The sequence below is a fragment of the Haliotis asinina genome, chromosome 4, assembly GCF_037392515.1.
Source record: "Haliotis asinina isolate JCU_RB_2024 chromosome 4, JCU_Hal_asi_v2, whole genome shotgun sequence".
NCBI lineage: Eukaryota > Metazoa > Mollusca > Gastropoda > Lepetellida > Haliotidae > Haliotis > Haliotis asinina.
Genome location: NC_090283.1, coordinates 25,905,231 through 25,929,349, shown reverse-complemented (window position 1 = coordinate 25,929,349; position 24,119 = coordinate 25,905,231). Strand labels below are relative to the sequence as shown.

The 24,119-nt window shown below is 41.5% G+C and overlaps 2 protein-coding genes across 2 annotated transcripts; both read left to right on the top strand.

Moving 5' to 3' along the window:
- Positions 1–925: 925 nt before the first annotated feature.
- On the top strand, positions 926–3,308 carry LOC137282395 (myosin-11-like). Its single transcript, XM_067814142.1, has 2 exons — positions 926–2,067; positions 2,868–3,308. The coding sequence occupies exons 1-2, from the start codon at positions 992–994 to the stop codon at positions 3,247–3,249; spliced, it is 1,458 nt and encodes a 485-aa protein (XP_067670243.1). The 5' UTR covers positions 926–991; the 3' UTR covers positions 3,250–3,308.
- An 8,735-nt stretch (positions 3,309–12,043) lies between these two features.
- On the top strand, positions 12,044–19,646 carry LOC137282394 (uncharacterized). Its single transcript, XM_067814141.1, has 2 exons — positions 12,044–15,897; positions 16,877–19,646. The coding sequence occupies exons 1-2, from the start codon at positions 12,044–12,046 to the stop codon at positions 17,268–17,270; spliced, it is 4,248 nt and encodes a 1,415-aa protein (XP_067670242.1). The 3' UTR covers positions 17,271–19,646.
- Positions 19,647–24,119: the final 4,473 nt, after the last annotated feature.

The following is a 24,119-nucleotide window of genomic DNA, read 5'->3' as shown; positions in this document are numbered from 1 at the left end:
ATTTTCAAGAGGACGTTTGGGTTTTTTTGTGGGGATTTCATAAGCCATATTTAGTGTTGAGATTTCATCATCCGAGCTCCCCACCCACCACGGAGTATCACAAGGACAATGCTAAAAAACAAGCGGATGTCCAGCTTGCAGCACCAAGGATACCCGGATGATATACTCCAGCAGAAAAATTAAAAGATTAATAGTTCCACCAGATTGGCCCATGAGCCACCGCCTTCTGGCATAGGACTCTAGGCAAATTTCAGAACAACATATGTCAAAATCAAAAATGTTTTAGATAATATAGCCAAGTCCAAAGTTATAACAATTCTAAATGATATGTGTGCATTGAAAAATATAACAATACTCCATGCACAGGGCTTGGATGCCCAGCCGATTGGTCGAACCGGGCCCATTCGACCACCCGTCTAGGCGAAGTCAGGGCCAAAGTGGTGTATTGAGCAACAGGAGCACGATTGCAGGCCCCTATTGACCTCAACCACCAGGATCCCCTCCTCCGCCGACACAGGGCCGCAACCCACGGCAAACGGGTTGGTGGACCAAATATCCCCCCGGGTCCACTACGGGGGTGTTGGCGAGCTCTTGGCGTTACCCAGCACCCACCACGAGGAGGTGGCTACTCCCCGAGGAGGCACTAGGCGATACAAACGAATGAAACATAATAGAAAAAATGTGGAGTTCAGTCTCACTTTCATCGGTTTTCATTCATTTGTGACGCATAAAACCACTTGCCACTGTTACGAGATAAGAGACAATTTGATAAAAGCATATATATCAGGGAATGGTTATGAAAGCCGAATTATTTATCTGTGTAATATGTAGCTCACAATAGCGTTTTTCAACACATGTGAATTTCTCACAGTACACAAAAATAGAAGTGTCGTGCGTTTTACCTTGAAATCGTTGACGAAACAACAGTCATGTGATACATCTGTGAGAAAGCAGTTTATGTCACATAGCATACCAGCTGACTACTTTGTCTATGGCTGTTGTGTTTTTGTGTATTTTTCTGACAGGGTCGCTGTCAGGACTCGTTTTAACGATAACCAAACCTGATGGCGCCGCTGATATTTCCAGCATTATAAACCACGTTGCCTTGCTTGAACAGACTGTGACTGGGCTACAGAAAACAACTGGACAGCTGGAATCAGAGCTGCAGACGAGCAGGTCTCTACAACAGTTAGCAAGTAAAGAAATTGCCTCTCTCAAAGATGAAGTTGCATCTTTGAAGGCAGATCTCCGCCTGTCGACAGATGAACTGAACCTTGTGAAGGCGAAACTCATGAAGCAGGGTAAGGGTACTCTGAATCAAAGAAATCTGAATCCTACCAGTCTTGATGTGGCATCTGACAGTGCACAAGTAAATAGTGTGCAAGCAGATGTCAAGATGTTACGGGATCAACTAGATCTTATGAACTTCACCTTGTATGATGTAAAGAGAGAAGCAGATGGATTCATTCAAAGGGCATCTCCAATTTTCCAGTTAATCGCACAAAGTCAGTTAATCGAAAACATGAAATCTGCAAATCTTCTAGCTCAGAATACATCCAGGCAGCTGGAACAGTTTGGGAATTCTATCAAGGTAACTGCAGGAGACGTGCTGAATGTAACACACGATCTACAGTTGGTCAGTGCAGATCTAAAACGTACGGAGCATGATCTGAGTCTAACAAGATCAGACGTCTTAGCTTTGAAAACTGACATGAAAAAGGAAAAGAATCAATCTCTGAACTGTTTGCAATCTCTGACACAGATTTCACAGACGATGCAGTCACTGAATGTCACCCAAGATCTTCAGTCGGTCAGTGTAGATCTACAAACTATGAAAAGCATTCTCCATCTCACAAGGACAGATGTCACAGCACTCACAACTGACATGGCTGTTGAAAAGAATCAGTCTGTTGACAACAAGAACACCTTGGCTCAGGTGTCACAGACGATGGTGTCTTTAACGGGGGATCTGCTCACAACGCAAAGGAATCTCAGTTCGATAAACTCAGAAGTCAGAAATTTGGAAAGAAACATTTCTGCTTTTGAAGGTCAAACCTCTAGCACTCGGTAAGATGCCTATTGTTGTTATGTTTGTTTTACACAGTGTTGGACACTGTTCTATGATGACAATATTGACAATATTTGCACGCTAGTGTAATTTTACCATCGTTGATGCGAAAATGTTCTGTAGATAAACAATCACTGTACACAAAGAATGACACATGAAAGTAATAACAAGAACTACTTTCAACAAGTACTTTTACTTTGTCTTGTGCTCCGTTGCTCCGTTGCTCCGTTAAATCAAGATCACCTGGGATACAAATCAGGCGAAGATTTAAGATAACGTTGGGTGTGGAGGCTGGTTGGATGGGTGACCTCTAGTCATGTAAATCATGCTGTGAAATAAGGCAGAAAGACAGAGATGGTAGTGTAAAGCTGTAGCTTGGGTTTGCTTACTTTCCAAAAAGGTATGATTTCAGATTGAAAACCAAAAGTAAATGTATTCTTTAATCTGATTGGTTAATTATATCAGTTCCCTGAAATTGCAGGCTGATGACGCTTCATTGATGCGTTCGATTTCAATGAGTACAGACAAAAAAACGGATGTGGGCCTTTTGGTTTACTTTTGGGTTTGCAATGTCGATAAACATCACGTGTTGGCCATTTTTCGTCGGTTCCAAATGAATTGCCGTGCTTAAATGCGCAATAATAAGTGGCCATCAATTGACGTTTTTCTCCTAATTGAGAACACACTGATCAAGTGATGAGACCAACATGCATCAAAATGCAATCACATCAACTGATTCCTATATAAGCCTTCAGTATGCTTCCTAGTATGTCCTCAGTGAACGTTTCCTTCGTTTCAGACCACCAACTATTGCATTCAACGTCCATAGCCCTTCGAGTAGGATGCCTGGAGGAGACTTGATATTTGGGCACAGTCTCTACAATGCTGGCTCCTTCTATGACACTAGTACGGGGAGATTCACTGCACCCGTTTCTGGAACATACATGTTCTGGACAGAGATCGTACTGACTGAATCCAACTCTCAAACGTACATCTATATCATGAGGTCTGACGGCTGGATGGCGATGGACGCAGATGTTCAAGACAACCATGCTTCTATGGTGGTTGTCGATCATGTTTCCAAGGGCAGTGAAGTATGGGTGAAGACGTCAAGCTCTCACAGCATCACAAAGGCCTTTCCGTCTTCACGTTTTGGCGGAGTGCTGTTGTCTGTTGACTGAAGATTTATTGTGGAAGACCTGCAATACAATGTACTTAGTAAAAAGCCTAATTACCTTATGTTTTGTCCTTATTTCCGTATCAGATGCACTTCCTTTATGAAGTGGGATATGGGGTAGCCACCTTATGTTTTGTCCTTATTTCCGTATCAGATCCACTTCCTTTATGAAGTGGGATATGGGGTAGCCTAATGGGTAAAACGTTCGCTCGTCACGCCGAAGCCAGGGGTTCGATTCCCACGCGAGTACAATGACTGAAACCCATTTCTGGTGTACCTCGCCGTGATATTGTTGAAATACTGCTAAAACCGGCGTAAAATAAACTCCAGTACATTAGCAATGTAGTGACAAGGGAGTACAGTAACAATGTGGTGACAAGGGAGTACAGCAACAATGTGGTGACAAGGGAGTACAGTAACAATGTAGTGACAAGGGAGTACAGGAACAATGTGGTGACAAGGGAGTGCAGTAACAATGTGGTGACAAGGGAGTGCAGGAACAATGTGGTGACAAGGGAGTACAGAAACAATGTAGTGACAAGGGAGTACAGCAACAATGTGGTGACAAGGGAGTACAGTAACAATGTGGTGACAAGGGAGTACAGTGACAATGTGGTGACAAGGGAGTACAGTTACAATGTGGTGACAAGGGAGTAAAGCAACAATGTGGTGAAAAGGGAGTAAAGTAACAATGTGGTGACAAGGGAGTGCAGTTACAATGTGGTGACAAGGGAGTACAGAAACAATTTGGTGACAAGGGAGTACAGTAACAATGTGGTGACAAGGGAGTACAGTAACAATGTAGTGACAAGGGAGTACAGTAACAACATGGTGACAAGGGAGTACAGTAACAATGTGGTGACAAGGGAGTACAGTATCAATGTGGTGAAAAGGGAGTGTAGTAACAATGTGGTGACAAGGGAGTACAGTAACAATGTGGTGACAAGGGAGTACAGAAACAATGTGGTGACAAGGGAGTACAGAAACTATGTGGTGACAAGGGAGTACAGTAACAATGTGGTGACAAGGGAGTACAGTAACAACGTGGTGACAAGGGAGTACAGTAACAACGTAGTGACAAGGGAGTACAGCAACAATGTGGTGACAAGGGAGTGCAGCAACAATGTGGTGACAAGGGAGTACAGTAACAATGTGGTGACAAGGGAGTACAGTAACAATGTGGTAACAAGGGAGTACAGTAACAATGTAGTGACAAGGGAGTACAGTAACAATGTGGTGACAAGGGAGTACAGTAACAATGTGGTGACATGGGAGTACAGCAACAATGTGGTGACAAGGGAGTACAGAAACAATGTGGTGACAAGGGAGTACAGCAACAATGTGGTGACAAGGTAGTGCAGCAACAATGTGGTGACATGGGAGTACAGTAACAATGTGGTGACAAGGGAGTACAGTAACAATGTAGTGACAAGGGAGTACAGTAACAATGTGGTGACAAGGGAGTACAGTAACAATGTGGTGACAAGGGAGTACAGAAACAACGTGGTGACAAGGGAGTACAGTGACAATGTGGTGACAAGGGAGTACAGTAACAATGTGGTGACAAGGGAGTACAGTAACAATGTGGTGACAAGGGAGTACAGTAACAATGTGGTGACAAGGGAGTACAGTAACAATGTGGTGACAAGGGAGTACAGCAAGAACGTAGTGACAAGGGAGTCCAGAAACAGTGTGGTGACAAGGGAGTGCAGCAACAATGTGGTGACAAGGGAGTGCAGTAACAATGTGGTGACAAGGGAGTACAGTAACAATGTGGTGACAAGGGAGTGCAGTAACAATGTGGTGACAAGGGAGTACAGTAACAATGTGCTGACGAGGGAGTACAGTAACAACGTAGTGACAAGGGAGTACAGTAACAATGTGGTGACAAGGGAGTACAGTAACAATGTGGTGACAAAGGAGTAAAGTAACAGTGTGGTGACAAGGGAGTACAGTAACAACGTGGTGACAAGGGAGTACAGTAACAATGTGGTGACAAGGGACTGCAGTAACAATGTGGTGACAAAGGAGTAAAGTAACAGTGTGGTGACAAGGGAGTACAGTAAAAACGTGGTGACAAGGGAGTGCAACAACAATGTGGCGACAAGGGAGTACAGCAACAATGTAGTGACAAGGGAGTGCAGTAACAATGTGGTGACAAGGGATTGCAGTAACAATGTGGTGACAAGGGAGTGCAGTAAGAATGTGGTGACAAGGGAGTACAGTAGGACTGTGGTGACAAGGGAGTACAGTAAGAATGTGGTGACAAGGAAGTACAGCTACAATGTGGTGACAAGGGAGTACAGCAACAATGTGGTGACAAGGGAGTACAGTAACAACGTGGTGACAAGGGAGTACAGTAACAATGTGGTGACAAGGGAGTACAGTGACAATGTAGTGACAAGGGAGTGAAGTAGCAATGTGGTGACAATGAAGTGCAGTAACAATGTGGTGACAAGGGAGTACAGTAACAATGTAGTGACAAGGGAGTACAGTAACAATGTGGTGACAAGGGAGTGCAGCAACAATGTGGTGACAAAGGAGTAAAGTAACAATGTGGTGACAAGGGAGTACAGTAACAATGTGACAAGGGACTACAGAGACAATGTGGTGAGAAGGGAGTACAGTAACAATGTGGTGACAAGGGAGTGCAGTAGCAATGTCGTGACAATTGAGTACAGTAACAATGTAGTGACAAGGGAGTACAGTAACAATGTGGTGACAAGGGAGTACAGTAACAATGTGGTGACAAGGGAGTACAGTAACAATGTGGTGAAAAGGGAGTAAAGCAACAATGTGGTGAAAAGGGAGTAAAGTAACAATGTGGTGACAAGGGAGTGCAGTTACAATGTGGTGACAAGGGAGTACAGTAACAATGTAGTGACAAGTGAGTACAGAAACAATGTGGTGACAAGGGAGTGCAGTAACAATGTGGTGACAAGGGAGTGCAGTAAGAATGTGGTGACAAGGGAGTACAGTAACAATGTGGTGACAAGGGAGTACAGAAACAATGTGGTGACAAGGTAGTACAGTGGCAAGGGAGTACAGTAACAATGTGGTGACAAGGGTGTACAGTAACAATGTGGTGACAAGGGAGTACAGTAACAATGTGGTGACAAGGGAGTACAGTATCAATGTGGTGACAAGGGAGTACAGAAACAATGTGGTGACAAGGGAGTACAGTAACAATGTGGTGACAAGGAAGTACAGTTAGAATGTGGTGACAAGGGAGTACAGTAACAATGTGGTGACAAGGGAGTACAGTAGCAATGTGGTGACAAGGGAGTACAGTAACAATGTGGTGACAAGGGAGTACAGTGGCAATGTAGTGACAAGGGAGTGAAGTAGCAATGTGGTGACAATGGAGTGCAGTAACAATGTGATGACAAGGGAGTACAGTAACAATGTGGTGACAAGGGAGTATAGTAACAATGTGGTAACAAGGGAGTACAGTGACAATGTGGTGACAAGGGAGTGCAGTACAATGTAGTGACATGGGAGTACAGTAACAATGTGGTGACAAGGTAGTGCAGCAACAATGTGGTGACAAGGGAGTACAGTAACAATGTGGTGACAAGGGAGTACAGTAGCAATGTAGTGACAAGGGAGTACAGTAACAATGTAGTGAGAAGGGAGTACAGTAACAATGTGGTGACAAGGGAGTGCAGTAGGAATTTGGTGACAAGGGAGTGAAGTAACAATGTGGTGAAAAGGGAGTACAGTTACAATGTGATGACAAGGGAGTACAGTAACAATGTGGTGACAAGGGAGTACAGAAACAATGTGGTGAGAAGGGAGTACAGTAACAATGTGGTGACAAGGGAGTGCAGTAGCAATGTCGTGACAAGGGAGTACAGTAACAATGTAGTGACAAGGGAGTACAGTAACAATGTGGTGACAAGGGAGTACAGTGACAATGTGGTGACAAGGGAGTACAGTAACAATGTGGTGAAAAGGGAGTACAGTAACAATGTGGTGAAAAGGGAGTAAAGTAACAATGTGGTGACAAGGGAGTGCAGTTACAATGTGGTGACAAGGGAGTGCAGTAACAATGTGGTGACAAGGGTGTGCAGAAACAATGTGGTGACAAGGGAGTACAGCAACAATGTGTTGACAAGGGAGTGCAGTAACAATGTGGTGACAAGGGAGTACAGTAACAATGTAGTGACAAGGGAGTACAGTAACAATGTGGTGACAAGGGAGTACAGTAACAATGTGGTGACAAGGGAGTACAGTAACAATGTGGTGACAAGGGAGTATGGTAACAATGTGGTGACAAGGGAGTACAGTGGCAATGTAGTGACAAGGGAGTGAAGTAGCAATGTGGTGACAATGGAGTGCAGTAACAATGCGATGACAAGGGAGTACAGTAACAATGTGGTGACAAGGGAGTATAGTAACAATGTGGTGACAAGGGAGTACAGTAACAATGTGGTGAGAAGGGAGTGCAGTACAATGTAGTGACATGGGAGTACAGTAACAATGTGGTGACAAGGTAGTGCAGCAACAATGTGGTGACAAGGGAGTACAGTAACAATGTGGTGACAAGGGAGTACAGTGACAATGTAGTGACAAGGGAGTACAGTAACAATGTAGTGAGAAGGGAGTACAGTAACAATGTGGTGACAAGGGAGTGCAGTAGCAATGTGGTGACAAGGGAGTGCAGTAACAATGTGGTGACAAGGGAGTACAGTAACAATGTGGTGACAAGGGAGTACAGCAACAATGTGGTGACAAGGGAGTACAGTAACAATGTGGTGACAAGGGAGTACAGTAACAATGTGGTGACAAGGGAGTGCAGTAGCAATGTCGTGACAAGGGAGTACAGTAACAATGTAGTGACAAGGGAGTACAGTAACAATGTGGTGACAAGGGAGTACAGTGACAATGTGGTGACAAGGGAGTACAGTAACAATGTGGTGAAAAGGGAGTACAGTAACAATGTGGTGAAAAGGGAGTAAAGTAACAATGTGGTGACAAGGGAGTGCAGTTACAATGTGGTGACAAGGGAGTGCAGTAACAATGTGGTGACAAGGGTGTGCAGAAACAATGTGGTGACAAGGGAGTACAGCAACAATGTGTTGACAAGGGAGTGCAGTAACAATGTGGTGACAAGGGAGTACAGTAACAATGTAGTGACAAGGGAGTACAGTAACAATGTGGTGACAAGGGAGTACAGTAACAATGTGGTGACAAGGGAGTACAGTAACAATGTGGTGACAAGGGAGTATGGTAACAATGTGGTGACAAGGGAGTACAGTGGCAATGTAGTGACAAGGGAGTGAAGTAGCAATGTGGTGACAATGGAGTGCAGTAGCAATGTGGTGACAAGGGAGTGCAGTAACAATGTGGTGACAAGGGAGTATGGTAACAATGTGGTGACAAGGGAGTATAGTAACAATGTGGTGACAAGGGAGTACAGTAACAATGTGGTGACAAGGGAGTGCAGTAGCAATGTGGTGACAAGGGAGTGCAGTAACAATGTGGTGACAAGGGAGTACAGTAACAATGTGGTGACAAGGGAGTGCAGTAGCAATGTGGTGACAAGGGAGTGCAGTAACAATGTGGTGACAAGGGAGTACAGTAACAATGTGGTGACAAGGGAGTACAGCAACAATGTGGTGACAAGGGAGTACAGTAACAATGTGGTGACAAGGGAGTGCAGTAGCAATGTCGTGACAAGGGAGTACAGTAACAATGTAGTGACAAGGGAGTACAGTAACAATGTGGTGACAAGGGAGTACAGTGACAATGTGGTGACAAGGGAGTACAGTAACAATGTGGTGAAAAGGGAGTACAGTAACAATGTGGTGAAAAGGGAGTAAAGTAACAATGTGGTGACAAGGGAGTGCAGTTACAATGTGGTGACAAGGGAGTGCAGTAACAATGTGGTGACAAGGGTGTGCAGAAACAATGTGGTGACAAGGGAGTACAGCAACAATGTGTTGACAAGGGAGTGCAGTAACAATGTGGTGACAAGGGAGTACAGTAACAATGTAGTGACAAGGGAGTACAGTAACAATGTGGTGACAAGGGAGTACAGTAACAATGTGGTGACAAGGGAGTACAGTAACAATGTGGTGACAAGGGAGTATGGTAACAATGTGGTGACAAGGGAGTACAGTGGCAATGTAGTGACAAGGGAGTGAAGTAGCAATGTGGTGACAATGGAGTGCAGTAACAATGCGATGACAAGGGAGTACAGTAACAATGTGGTGACAAGGGAGTATAGTAACAATGTGGTGACAAGGGAGTACAGTAACAATGTGGTGAGAAGGGAGTGCAGTACAATGTAGTGACATGGGAGTACAGTAACAATGTGGTGACAAGGTAGTGCAGCAACAATGTGGTGACAAGGGAGTACAGTGACAATGTAGTGACAAGGGAGTACAGTAACAATGTAGTGAGAAGGGAGTACAGTAACAATGTGGTGACAAGGGAGTGCAGTAGCAATGTGGTGACAAGGGAGTGCAGTAACAATGTGGTGACAAGGGAGTACAGTAACAATGTGGTGACAAGGGAGTACAGCAACAATGTGGTGACAAGGGAGTACAGTAACAATGTGGTGACAAGGGAGTACAGTAACAATGTGGTGACAAGGGAGTACAGTAACAATGTGGTGACAAGGGGGTACAGAAACAATGTGGTGAGAAGGGAGTACAGTAACAATGTGGTGACAAGGGAGTGCAGTAGCAATGTCGTGACAAGGGAGTACAGTAACAATGTAGTGACAAGGGAGCACAGTAACAATGTGGTGACAAGGGAGTACAGAAACAATGTGGTGACAAGGGAGTACAGTAACAATGTGGTGACAAGGGAGTACAGTAACAATGTGGTGAAAAGGGAGTAAAGTAACAATGTGGTGACAAGGGAGTGCAGTTACAATGTGGTGACAAGGGAGTACAGTAACAATGTGGTGACAAGGGAGTGCAGTAACAATGTGGTGACAAGGGAGTACAGCAACAATGTGTTGACAAGGGAGTGCAGTAAGAATGTGTTGACAAGGGAGTGCAGTAACAATGTGGTGACAAGGGAGTACAGTAACAATGTAGTGACAAGGGAGTACAGCAAGAATGTGGTGACAATCGAGTACAGTAACAATGTGGTGACAAGGGAGTATAGTAACAATGTGGTGACAAGGGAGTACAGTAACAATGTGGTGACAAGGAAGTGCATACAGAGCAACATTTTTAGCTTATGATGACGCTGTTGTAAATTGTGGTAAATTGTGGTAAATTGTGGTACTAGGGGGAAGTTTTCTGTTTCATACTACCCTTGCGGTATAATCACGAAAATAATGATGAAACTGAATACAAATTACTGAAGCTAACAGTATTTTTCTTGACAGGGTGTGTGTTTGTTTCACTTTAAAATCGTTACATTTACATATATGAACTTTGACATTATGTATGATTGGAAGTAAATATATGCGTTCTCTTTTTTTTACCAAAAAGTCAACTGTTTCTGTTACTACGCATGTTCTCTAATTAACGGAAATCTGCTGAAAGAAAGTGGAACTTAAAGCATAACAATGAATCACACGGACCAAGTCAACCTATTCAGCCAAACGGATTAAAGATCAGAGAGCGACGTGGATTGGAAAAAATTAAAGTATGACAAATGCATTAGAAACTATAAAATCAAATAGTTTGTCTTACTTCCGAAATGTGAATGTATTGTATGTCCCTTGATATATCTGACTTTAGCTTTGGTGTCAAACTGTTCCATTGACTTAGGTCTAATGTCTCTATGGTAAGCTCATTGAAAGATAATCCCATAGATGAAATGAAGGAAGTGGGAAGACTGAGACAGCGAATACATTATTATGAAAACATGGCAGTTGTTCGGCTGCCATCATATAAGCAAACAACCCACACAAACAGTTGCCAAGCAATATGGTAAAGTATCCTTACCGAGACAGTTTAAAACGTAAATGTGAAGCACACAAGCAGGGGCATGCTGCAGCTGAATCTACATTAAGTCTTGAAATTCGTCCTCAGCAACTCATCCTTGTAGTAAGAGTTTGATATTTGGAACGTGTGTTCAGGCCCAGATGACGTATGTCTCCTTATCCCACTGTTACAGAGCGATTCTAAAATGAATAAATTATTAGCAATTCTAACACCATTTTCTTAGATCTGAATGTATTGTATTCATCTGTCCTTTCATATCTGGGACTTTAGCTTCAGTGTCTATGAGGAGATCATAGGAAGCTATTCACCGAGATGAACTAAAGTCTCCGCATGCCACTGTACCCAACTGGCATAGATCGTTGTCAACAATGTCAATATAGTCACAATATGGTTCAACTCTTTCCATAGTGACTACTATAGTGTCACTTAGTTATGATGTCAGTCTCGTGTCCGAACTCAATTATTTACTGAACGGTGTAATTGGAATATTGCGGAGCGTCACGTTTTAGAAAATGTAAACAAAATAAACATTATCAGGAGCGTTTGGAATTCTAATCACAGATCTTTATTTTTAAGGTGATTACGAAAAATACCTATCCAAAGTCACATACAATTACAGCCCAGATGCCATTGCGAGATAAGACATAACAGTTATTTACGATAAAAAGTATATGATGGGATAGTTTTGAAAATACGTTTATGAGCCAGCATAGTTACCTGCAGGTTATCTTAAGTCCTTACAACACATTTGCATTTCTCACAGTACAACTATACTAAAATAGGAGTGTCTTGCCTTGCTCCTTGACATCATTGTAGAACCCACACACATGTGACCCGTGATACTGAGATAGCAGTTGATGTAACACAGCATACCAACTGACGAATATGTCTATGGCTGTTGTGTTTCTGTGCATTTTTCTCATAGGAACGCTGTCAGGGCTTATTTTACCGATGACCAAACCCGACGGCACCGCTGATATTTCCAGCATTATAAACCATGTTTCCTCGCTGGAAGAGACCGTGGCTGATCTGCAGAAAACAACTGGACAGTTGAAAACAGATCTACAGATCAGTAGGTCGTTACACCAGTCAGCAAATAAAGAAATTGCCTCTCTCAAAGATGAAGTCGCATCCTTGAAGGCAGATCTCCGCCTGTCGACAGATGAACTAAACCTTGTAAAGACGGAAATTGTGAACGAGGGTAAGCGTGATTTGCAGTTGAATCAACATAATATGGATCTTACCAGTCTTGATATGGCATCAGACAGCGCACAAGTAAATAGTGTGCAAGCAGATATCAAGTCGTTAAAAGATCAACTAGATCTTGTGAACTCTACCGTGTATGATGTAAAGAGAATAACAGATGGATTCATTCAAAGGGCATCTCCAATTTTCCAGTTAATTGCACAAAGTCAGCTAATTGAAAACATGAAATCTGCAAATCTCCTAGCCCAAAATACATCAAGGCAACTAGCAGTGTTTCAAAAAGAAATCAAGGCAACTACAGGAGACATGCTGAATATAACCCATGATCTACAATTGGTCAGTGCAGATCTGCAAAGCACTAAGCATAATCTCAGTGTAACAAGATCAGACGTCATAGCTTTAAAAACGGACATTGCTGTTGAAAAGAATCAATCTCTTGACAATAAACAGTCCCTGACGCTTATGTCACAGTCCATGCAGTCTTTAATGGGAGATCTGAACACAACTGCAGGAAGCGTACTGAATGTCACACACGATCTACAGTCAGTCAATGCAGATCTACAAAGTGCGAAGCAAAATCTCAATCTAACAAGCTCTGAAGTGACAGTTTTGCAAACGGACATGGAGAAAGAAAAGAATCAATCTCTTGACAATAAACAGTCCCTGATGCTTATGTCACAGTCCATGCAGTCTTTAATGGGAGATCTGAACACAACTGCAGGAAACGTACTGAATGTCACACACGATTTACAGTCAGTCAGTGCAGATTTACAAAGTGCGAAGCAAAATCTCAGTCTAACAAGCTCTGAAGTGACAGCTTTGCAAACGGACATGGAGAAAGAAAAGAATCAATCTCTTGACAATAAACAGTCCCTGATGCTTATTTCACAGTCCATGCAGTCTTTAATGGGAGATCTGAACACAACTGCAGGAAACGTACTGAATGTCACACACGATTTACAGTCAGTCAATGCAGATTTACAAAGTGCGAAGCAAAATCTCAATCTAACAAGCTCTGAAGTGACAGCTTTACAAACGGACATGGAGAAAGAAAAGAATCAATCTCTTGACAATAAACAGTCCCTGATGCTTATTTCACAGTCCATGCAGTCTTTAATGGGAGATCTGAACACAACTGCAGGAAACGTACTGAATGTCACACACGATTTACAGTCAGTCAATGCAGATTTACAAAGTGCGAAGCAAAATCTCAATCTAACAAGCTTTGAAGTGACAGCTTTGCAAACGGACATGGAGAAAGAAAAGAATCAATCTCTTGACAATAAACAGTCCCTGATGCTTATGTCACAGTCCATGCAGTCTTTAATGGGAGATCTGAACACAACTGCAGGAAACGTACTGAATGTCACACACGATTTACAGTCAGTCAATGCAGATTTACAAAGTGCGAAGCAAAATCTCAATCTAACAAGCTCTGAAGTGACAGCTTTACAAACGGACATGGAGAAAGAAAAGAATCAATCTCTTGACAATAAACAGTCCCTGATGCTTATGTCACAGTCCATGCAGTCTTTAATGGGAGATCTGAACACAACTGCAGGAAACGTACTGAATGTCACACACGATCTACAGTCAGTCAATGCAGATTTACAAAGTGCGAAGCAAAATCTCAGTCTAACAAGCTCTGAAGTGACAGCTTTGCAAACGGACATGGAGAAAGAAAAGAATCAATCTCTTGACAATAAACAGTCCCTGATGCTTATTTCACAGTCCATGCAGTCTTTAATGGGAGATCTGAACACAACTGCAGGAAACGTACTGAATGTCACACACGATTTACAGTCAGTCAATGCAGATTTACAAAGTGCGAAGCAAAATCTCAATCTAACAAGCTCTGAAGTGACAGCTTTACAAACGGACATGGAGAAAGAAAAGAATCAATCTCTTGACAATAAACAGTCCCTGATGCTTATTTCACAGTCCATGCAGTCTTTAATGGGAGATCTGAACACAACTGCAGGAAACGTACTGAATGTCACACACGATTTACAGTCAGTCAGTGCAGATTTACAAAGTGCGAAGCAAAATCTCAATCTAACAAGCTCTGAAGTCACAGCTTTGCAAACGGACATGGAGAAAGAAAAGAATCAATCTCTTGACAATAAACAGTCCCTGATGCTTATGTCACAGTCCATGCAGTCTTTAATGGGAGATCTGAACACAACTGCAGGAAACGTACTGAATGTCACACACGATTTACAGTCAGTCAATGCAGATTTACAAAGTGCGAAGCAAAATCTCAATCTAACAAGCTCTGAAGTGACAGCTTTGCAAACGGACATGGAGAAAGAAAAGAATCAATCTCTTGACAATAAACAGTCCCTGATGCTTATGTCACAGTCCATGCAGTCTTTAATGGGAGATCTGAACACAACTGCAGGAAACGTACTGAATGTCACACACGATTTACAGTCAGTCAATGCAGATTTACAAAGTGCGAAGCAAAATATCAATCTAACAAGCTCTGAAGTGACAGCTTTGCAAACGGACATGGAGAAAGAAAAGAATCAATCTCTTGACAATAAACAGTCCCTGATGCTTATGTCACAGTCCATGCAGTCTTTAATGGGAGATCTGAACACAACTGCAGGAAACGTACTGAATGTCACACACGATTTACAGTCAGTCAATGCAGATCTACAAAGTGCGAAGCAAAATCTCAGTCTAACAAGCTCTGAAGTCACAGCTTTGCAAACGGACATGGAGAAAGAAAAGAATCAATCTCTTGACAATAAACAGTCCCTGATGCTTATGTCACAGTCCATGCAGTCTTTAATGGGAGATCTGAACACAACTGCAGGAAACGTACTGAATGTCACACACGATTTACAGTCAGTCAATGCAGATCTACAAAGTGCGAAGCGTAATCTCAGTCTAACAAGCTCTGAAGTGACAGCTTTGCAAACGGACATGGAGAAAGAAAAGAATCAATCTCTTGACAATAAACAGTCCCTGATGCTTATTTCACAGTCCATGCAGTCTTTAATGGGAGATCTGAACACAACTGCAGGAAACGTACTGAATGTCACACACGATTTACAGTCAGTCAATGCAGATCTACAAAGTGCGAAGCAAAATCTCAGTCTAACAAGCTCTGAAGTGACAGCTTTGCAAACGGACTTGGAGAAAGAAAAGAATCAATCTCTTGACAATAAACAGTCCCTGATGCTTATGTCACAGTCCATGCAGTCTTTAATGGGAGATCTGAACACAACTGCAGGAAACGTACTGAATGTCACACACGATTTACAGTCAGTCAATGCAGATTTACAAAGTGCGAAGCGTAATCTCAGTCTAACAAGCTCTGAAGTCACATCTTTGCAAACGGACATGGAGAAAGTAACGAATGCATCCGGTAACAACAAGCAGTCGCTAACACAGATTATGCAGACGATGAAGTCAGTCACAATGGACCTGGACACAACACAGGAAAAGCTCGGTTTAACAAGTTCGGAAATCACAAACTTGAAAAGAAATTTGTCCACTGTGGAAGGAGATTTGTCAAACCTTCGGTAAGAAGCAGTTTTGTTGTTCCTGTGAGTGAGTGAGTGAGTGAGTGAGTGAGTGAGTTCATATTTAACATCACATGAGCAATGTGTCAGCCATATCGTGACGAGAACATGTAACACTAAAATGTAATATATGTTCAGTATAATAAGCTGTCGACGATGGACAGTAAAAATACTATTGATTCTTTTCTTTATAAAACTAGCATGAAAAACTAAAACGTTGTAACTAAAGAAGACAATACATTATAAAACACGGGCTAAAGATCGCCAAGAACTGAAGGTAGATCTTGTTGTTCCTATATGCTATATAAGCGCATGGTGTTTAGGTCAAACTTCTGTGAACACAGAATCGAGGCAATGTTTGTTCAACATTGACTTTCTGAGTAGAACGAAGCAAATTGAAATGCTGAAACGGTACATTGTTGGTGACAATGAAACGGTTCAATTCTCTAACAGAAACATAACTACAGTTTAACGTGCAAAAATCGATATGATCTATATAACTTATATTATAAAAACAAAAACAAAACAAAAGAAAAACAAAAAGAAAACAAAACAAAAAAATCAAAAACAAACCCAAAACCAACAAACAAAAGCAAAAACAAAAAATATCTGTTGTTTAAAACAATACTCATTGTTCACTGAAAGGCTTGTTTGTTCTCTCATTATTGTCTCGAGTAAGATGTGGCAGCAACTTGTGATCTATATTGCACAGCTAATACATAATGTGACACTCCCAGATGGATGCTTTGTGTGACGCCCATTTCTGGTGTACGCCGCCGTGATATTGCTGGTCTCCACTTTAGCAAGTGAAAGTAGCGGTAAATGTGTATCCAGCAGAGTGAGACGGGTAATATGATTGTTATCCTTTCACCTTTACACATTAGCTTATTACCATATCATTTTCAAGAACACATGTCCGAACTGTTCACGAGTTACGCGCGTTAATCAATATGTTGATATAACCTTTCCTTCATTTCAGTCAAGGAAATGATACATTACCTATTGCATTCAACGTGTTTGACCCCGAGAACCAGGTACCAGGAAAACCCCTGATATTTACCGAACATCACTACAATGCTGGCTCGTGCTACAACAAAAGTACAGGGAGGTTCACAGCACCCGTCTCTGGAACATACATGTTCTGGGCACAGCTTGTACTGACTGAATCCAACTCTACAACGTATGTCTATATCATGAAGACTGACGGCTGGATGGCGATGGACACAGATATCAAGGACTACCATGCTTCTGTTATGGTTGTTGATCATGTAGACAAGGGCAATGATGTGTGGGTGGAGGCGTCAAGCTCCCATAATATCTCTTTGAGATTTGCGTCTTCCCACTTTGGTGGAGTGTTATTGTCAGAGGATTAATGTTAATGAGAACCTGTATTAAACCGGGTAAAGTAGGTCATTGTATCTTATCTTAGTTCCTTCTTACCTTCTTGAATAATGTAATTGCCATGCCTTGATAAGCTGATCGTTCACATATTTAAAAAAAGAATCCATTGTAGTATACACATATATTCATCCGTCCTATACATAGCATATTGCAGCTCATAAATGACGTCCGTCTGTCACAAGGTTTGACGCCTCTGTTACAATGGAGAGGACCTCTGTGAGGACCTTGTGTACTTGTATGCTTACTTCAGGACTGTTCAAAACCATGCAGATAGCTGTTTCTATAAGTTGGTTGTACCCAGCCAGATGAGGCTGATTCGAGGTTTCCTTCTACTGTGCGAAGTATCTACTGGTTCAGAATTCCGGAATGGAAGACGTGTCTGATTCATAGGATCTGCGGCCAAACCTGGACATTTGTGAGAGCACTGTGCACGTCTGTGAAAGGATCTGTCATGTTCTGCTGCCAAACATTTCAGCCCTGGTAGTAACTTTACTGATTGCTAACCTAATCCTTAGTATTTCAACATACCAGTCTCGACATCACCACAGCAATGAGCTCGTTTCTTATTTGTGTACTTGTTGTGTACTGATCAAGTAGTTTCCGGACAATATTTTCTAGAAAGCTGGTCAAACCTATCAAAGAGCAAGACTGAGACAAGCCGTATCTAACTGGCGGTTTCCTTCTACCTTCCAAGGCATTTACCTGCCTGGAATCCAACAAAGGAGGAGGTGTCTCATTCATGACAGTACTGAGTACTTCTCTAATAGGGTGTCTTCTGCTGCTGCTAAACATTTGAGCCAATGTATTATCTATGATTCTTTACTTAATCCTCAGTATTTCAGTGTACTTGGTTGGTTGCTCTTTAATCGGGTGAGGTTATTACTAATTTGTTCTTTTTGTCTCTTCTCACTGATATATTGGTTAATCTTTATGTATTGGCAATCATAATAAACACTGACATTATTACCATTCGCTTTGGTGTACTTGTGGCATGTGGAGAGAATACACGTAAGTTTAGTTAACGGTAAATTTTAAAGATAACAATAGGGTGGGCTTGTTACAAGGGTAGCTGCCGGGGTAAACGTGTAGAAAGTTCTGCAATGCCCATTGGCATAACTCTACAACATAATAAAGTGTGATACATCTTGCATGGATACAATGTGCGAAACCCACTTGTCGTGGTGATATCGTTGAAAAATTGCTGAAAGTGGCGTAAAACCATACTCACTCACTCACTCACTCATAAAAGCACGAAGAAGGCATGATCTTAAACAGTTTGGTGCATTAGTGTATCTTCCTGTCTCTGCTGGACGTTTCTCCTCATTGAAATTTTGTGAAACAGTTTCTGAAATGTTTAGGACTATAGATGGAGAGATATCTTTCCATGAGTAACAATCCCTTAAATAGAACATAATTTGAACATTTGAATAAAATGGTTCCAAGGCATGCCAGTTTTGTTTAAGAGTAGCAAGAAATCTCACAAAGTACCCGATACATATTTAAATATTCCCATCTTACTCAGTAACGAACGCCACCAAACCCAATATTATAGTACCGTTTGTTTAATATGTGTACTCCATTTGATTCTGCCGGTAACCAATTAAAAATCTCAGCATCCATTAGATATGTAGAATATAACTGTATTGTGTTCGTGAAATCCTCCGACAATTAGGTTCAGGTGGTTGTGGGCTGAATTGAATCTCCACACGACTTCATACGGCCGCTATATGACTGCATGTAGTTTCACTGCCGAGTTCGCTGTGAGAAACACTGTCGTAACTGGCATTTAGGTGTTAGTAAACCCTACCTCCGTTACCCACAAATTGTGGCCGTTCCCAGTGTCAGGGGAGATAAATTATTATTATTATTATTATTATTTCTATTCATTCAACTCAGTAGGCAGGTACACAAACAAATGATGCAACAGCACAAGTACACAATGAGACAAAAGTTCTTATGGATAAAAAATATACATACTGGATATATGGCAGCAGTGGTGACCATTTTCCGTCACATTGTAACATTTTATTATTCTTAGTAGCAATAAACTTTTCAGTTTTGAAAATATCACCCAGTATTGTTAGAAATGCATCCAGTGATAACTTGGTGTTTTTAATACTTGATACATGAATGTATTTTTTACCAGCATGGTTCATTAAGTCCTTCATTTCCGCCAATTAATACTGTTTATTTTGCCAGGGTAAATTTTTCTGTTGTTTTATTGTCAATATATTCTTTCAGTTTCAACCAGAATGTTTTCACACATTCACATTCCCAATAAATATGTATCAAATTTTCAGACACTAAGTTACAAAAAGAGCAAAGTTCATCATCAACTAATTTCATTTTCAGTAATTCTTTTTTTGTGTATATAATATTATGAATAAATTTAAATTGAAAGTCAATCAATTTAGTATCTTTTGTGCATCTTCTATAATCTTTAAAAATGTGTTCCCATGGGATTACAGTGTCAAAGAGTTGTTGCCATTTTTCACATGTAGAAGGGAAATTTTCAGGACTTATAAGCTTATCATAGAAATATCTTGACCTCTTTGGTGCTGAAAGTAAACATATCTGTGATGTGCTGAGATAGTGATTATGAAGAATCAATAGATTATTTCTAATAGTATCTTTCCATTTTCTTGGTATATGTGAAAGAACCCGGTAGTAATCAAGAACTGTGCCGTTAATTTTGTAAGTTTTCTTAAGTTCATTAAATGACAAAATACCTTGATCATTACACAAGTCTCTTATAGAGTGAATACCCTTAAAATACCAATGTCTTATAATAAAATACTATTTTTGAATTGATGGTTGAACCAAAGGGGTTCAGATAAGATTTGATTAATATCTGTAAAATCAGTTTTATGAGTTCTATAAAATATTCCCCATGCTGCCAACACATCGTTCCAATAGGGATTCATTATTTTCACATAATTTTCAATGTTGGCTCCAAGTAGTAATATATCCTTGAATGGAAAGGTACTAGGGCTAGTGTTTTTATTTTGGAGATATTTATTTAATACTGACAGTTTTAATGAGTTTATGAATACCTCTACATTAACCATTCTGAGTCCCCCTTCTTCATATTTTCTAATAAGTGTTGTTCGCTTTATCTTATCGCGCTTATCATTCCAGGTGGATTTATAAAATATATCGTTTATTTTATCAATGAATTCCTTTGGAGGATTTGGGAGTGAAGTGATTATATGCACCAATGATGAGAGTGCTAAAGTTTTAACAACCGTTATTTTCCCTATCAATGTCAAAATTCTTTTCCTCCAATTCCCTAGAGTCCTACTAATAATTTCTATTCTTTATTACCCAAAGGTTATTCAAGTTAGGATTAAGCTTTATTCCTAATACATCAAAATCCCCACTGCGCCAATCAAGCTTAAGATCCTGACATAACATCATGTTACTACCTGCCATTGAGCCTATCCATATTGCTTTAATCTTCTCTCGTTTATTCTTAAACCTGACATTTTGTAGAAATTATTTAGGGTGTCAGTTGCTATGTTTAATCTTTCTTCACATCCATCAAGAGATAATTCAGTATCATCAATTTTATGTTCAGTATTATTCAACGTAATTCCTTTTATTGCACTGATGTTACGGATTATTATTCCTAAAATTTCTGCCACTAAAAGGAATATGTAGGGAGTGACCGGGTCGCCTTGTCTAGAGCCCCTTCCATTGTGAAACAATTGAGATAAATGACCATTTTGTATAACACAAGATGTAGGATTATTGCTTAATATTTTGATCCATTTTTCCATATTGGATCCATAGCCAAATTTCCCTATTGTTAGAATTATAAATTCTTTAGAGACAGTGTCAAAAGCTTTTTCAAAGTCAATAAGTAACAACAGTCCCCTTTTACCCTGTAATTTTGCTTCAAACATAATATCATATAACTGTCTAATGTTCTCACTAATACATCTTCCAGGGATAAACCCTGTCTGAGTTTCATGAATTAGTGTATTCACAGTTTTTATACAGTGGTTATACACGTACTGAGTATTTTATACACAGAATTTAGTAGGGACATTGGGCGCCAGTTTTTTAACAACTGTCTATTTTTGTTAGCCTTTGGAATGCACGTGATGACGCCTGTTTTGATTGTTGGACTTAACATATTTTACCTGAATGTTTCTGATATATATCTGCTAAAAGGGGAGATAACTTATCCGCGAGAAGAGAACCTAGGAACATCCAGAAGAAAAACAACGATAGGGATCGTCTTAAACATTTGTTTTTTCAAGAAAACCCCACAGACTCCACTATGTCGTAACTAGTGTCAGGTGGTTAAAAGTACTGCAAACATTGCTACAGAGATGGTTATCGCCTTGTATACTGCTCACAAAAAGTAGGGGATATTGAAGTTGAAATCAGTGACTACACCATAGGAATGCATACTCCTCTGATTACTTTAGACATGATTGAGAACAATCACTGGGCAACCCTCCCATGATGCACTTTGATCTCGGCGTGTACTGGGGTTATGAAGGGTTGCGCCCAAACGTACCAAGGGTGGGTCTTAAAAAATCAGACCATGTTTCACTCGTGCATTTGGCGGAATGCACGTGCCTTATGTGCATCAATGGCTATAAATGTTGTTCTCTGACAACGTCCTACCACCTTACCACTAATATGCACAATGCAAAGACTTCGAGAAGACTATTGACGATTGAGAGGCATAGGGATGCTCCAGGCCGGAAGAACACAAGCCTACACAGCAGTACAGCTTGGCGTTTCACAGTCTGTCTTCAGCTGGCTGTGGACACGTTCCCAAGCAGCTGGTCGAGTAGCCGACCGACCACGAAGTGGGCGTCCCAAATGTATCACCAGACGTGATGACCAACGTTGATCGTCTACAAAACTCGACACAGCTGCAGCAAGTACACATACAGGCCACCGGGAATCGCATCTCGACACAGACAACACGCAACCGTCTCCATGCTTCCCTCCTCCGATCACGGCGACCTTACATTCCCTTGCCCCTAACAGACCGACACAGGCAGGCCCGGAGAGAGTGATGTCAAGGTCATCAGAGGTGGACAAATGGCTGGTGGTCCCACGTTATGTTTAGTGACGAGTCAAGGTTCACGTTGGACTTCAATGACGGTCGTCATCGGGTCTGGCGTCGAAGTGGGGAACGCCAACAACCAACTTCCATGATTCCATACAATCGGTATGGAAGGGGATGTGTGAAGGTGTTGGGTGGATCACTTTGACTGGTGGGACCGATCTGCACGTTTGCCAAGGGAGAGTCACTGGGCTCTTCTACCGTGACAACATCATCACGTCACTTGTCCTGCCGTTTGCACGTCGCTACGGTCAAGGTTTTGTGTTCCAGGATGATAACGCCAGGGCTCACCTTGCTCGTGTTGTCCTTGATCATCTCCAGCAACACCAAATCCAAACTCTTCTTTGGCCAGCAATGTTTGCCCGACCTCTCCACCATTGAGTATGTGTGGGATATACTCGGACGACGACTGCAGGGGCGTCATCCCTCATGTCAAGACTTGGCGCAACTGGGCGTGGCACTCCAAGATGAATGGCAGAGGATTCCCCAACCTGACATTGGTCGACTCATTAGGAGTATGAGACGTAGGTGTCAAGCTTGCCTGGCTGCTAATGGTGGGCCTACCCGCTATTACGCGGACTGTGACATTTGGATTACCGCCCCTTATGAACTTGACAGTGTCCACAAAGGTCAGCCGCATCATTACCAAAGATCATTTGTTGCCAACAGTTCACAGACTTACTCGTCTGCACATGCACATAGTTTGCAGACGTTGATTTTGTTTGTCTTTACTTTTCATTATCCCCTACTTTTTGTGAGCAGCATATTTTCTCATCTCAACCCTCATCGAAATCCTGATATAAAATATCACAAAAATCAGGTGCACGCGGTATACGGGTGTATAGTCCGTTTGGCTCAAAAGCGGACGGATGAATTGCAGTCTAGCTCGAAAACAAATAAACATAACATACTCACTGAAACGCTGATCATAGTCAGAACATTATACTAACTCTGTGGGTTTTTTTTCAGAATATCGTTCCTTAAAGTAAAAATGATGTTTAACAAACTATTATTAAAATGACACAGTTCACTATTTATTACGAGGGAGGAGTGCAGAGAAAGGCACAGCCAGTAAACCGTACCACAATTAATTACTGCTTGTGGTCGTTCAGAGTGTCGAAGGTAGTTGGGCCGCCCCGGAGAGAGGGGTCGGACGACCTGGACTCCTGACTAACCACATTACATTTATATAACGGTACACATACATTAATAGATAAACACAGCACCAAGTTTTATACTTGCATAGTATTCACTCTGTCTCAGTACATCTCTAAATTCAATTTCACCATAAGACAGCGTAGGCTCGTACCACACTGGGGAACTCAGTGACGAAGACTGGTTTGCATCACTTAAAAGCGCTCACCACTCGCATAGTGCCCAGTCTGTATTTTTAAATGGTTCGAGCCTGGCCTGATCACATGTTTCTGTTCATCGTTTTGATTCGTTAATCCTACATTCGTTCTAGCACTGATGAATATTATGATTGGAGAATTATGGGTGACGTTCGGTCACTCCTCTTTTTACTGATCTGTTATTGTGTTCTGTTTCTTACGACAGACATATCTAACTTATGGCCAAAGGCCATTATCCTTAGACTCTCTGTCTCCATACAGTGTCTTATGACTCAAGAGCCAAACTACACAAGTGTATGTGGAATCTGATGTAATTCTCTGCTGCTCTAGGGATACATTTTGACCTTTTAACAATACCACACAAAACCATAATTATTATT

Excerpts from the sequence above, each read along its gene's own strand:
- LOC137282395 (XM_067814142.1), top strand. The coding sequence starts at position 992 with ATGGCTGTTGTGTTTTTGTGTATTTTTCTGACAGGGTCGCTGTCAGGA. Across the intron at positions 2,068-2,867 it reads GGTCAAACCTCTAGCACTCG|ACCACCAACTATTGCATTCA; the intron begins GTAAGATGCCTA and ends CCTTCGTTTCAG.
- LOC137282394 (XM_067814141.1), top strand. The coding sequence starts at position 12,044 with ATGTCTATGGCTGTTGTGTTTCTGTGCATTTTTCTCATAGGAACGCTG. Across the intron at positions 15,898-16,876 it reads GGAGATTTGTCAAACCTTCG|TCAAGGAAATGATACATTAC; the intron begins GTAAGAAGCAGT and ends CCTTCATTTCAG.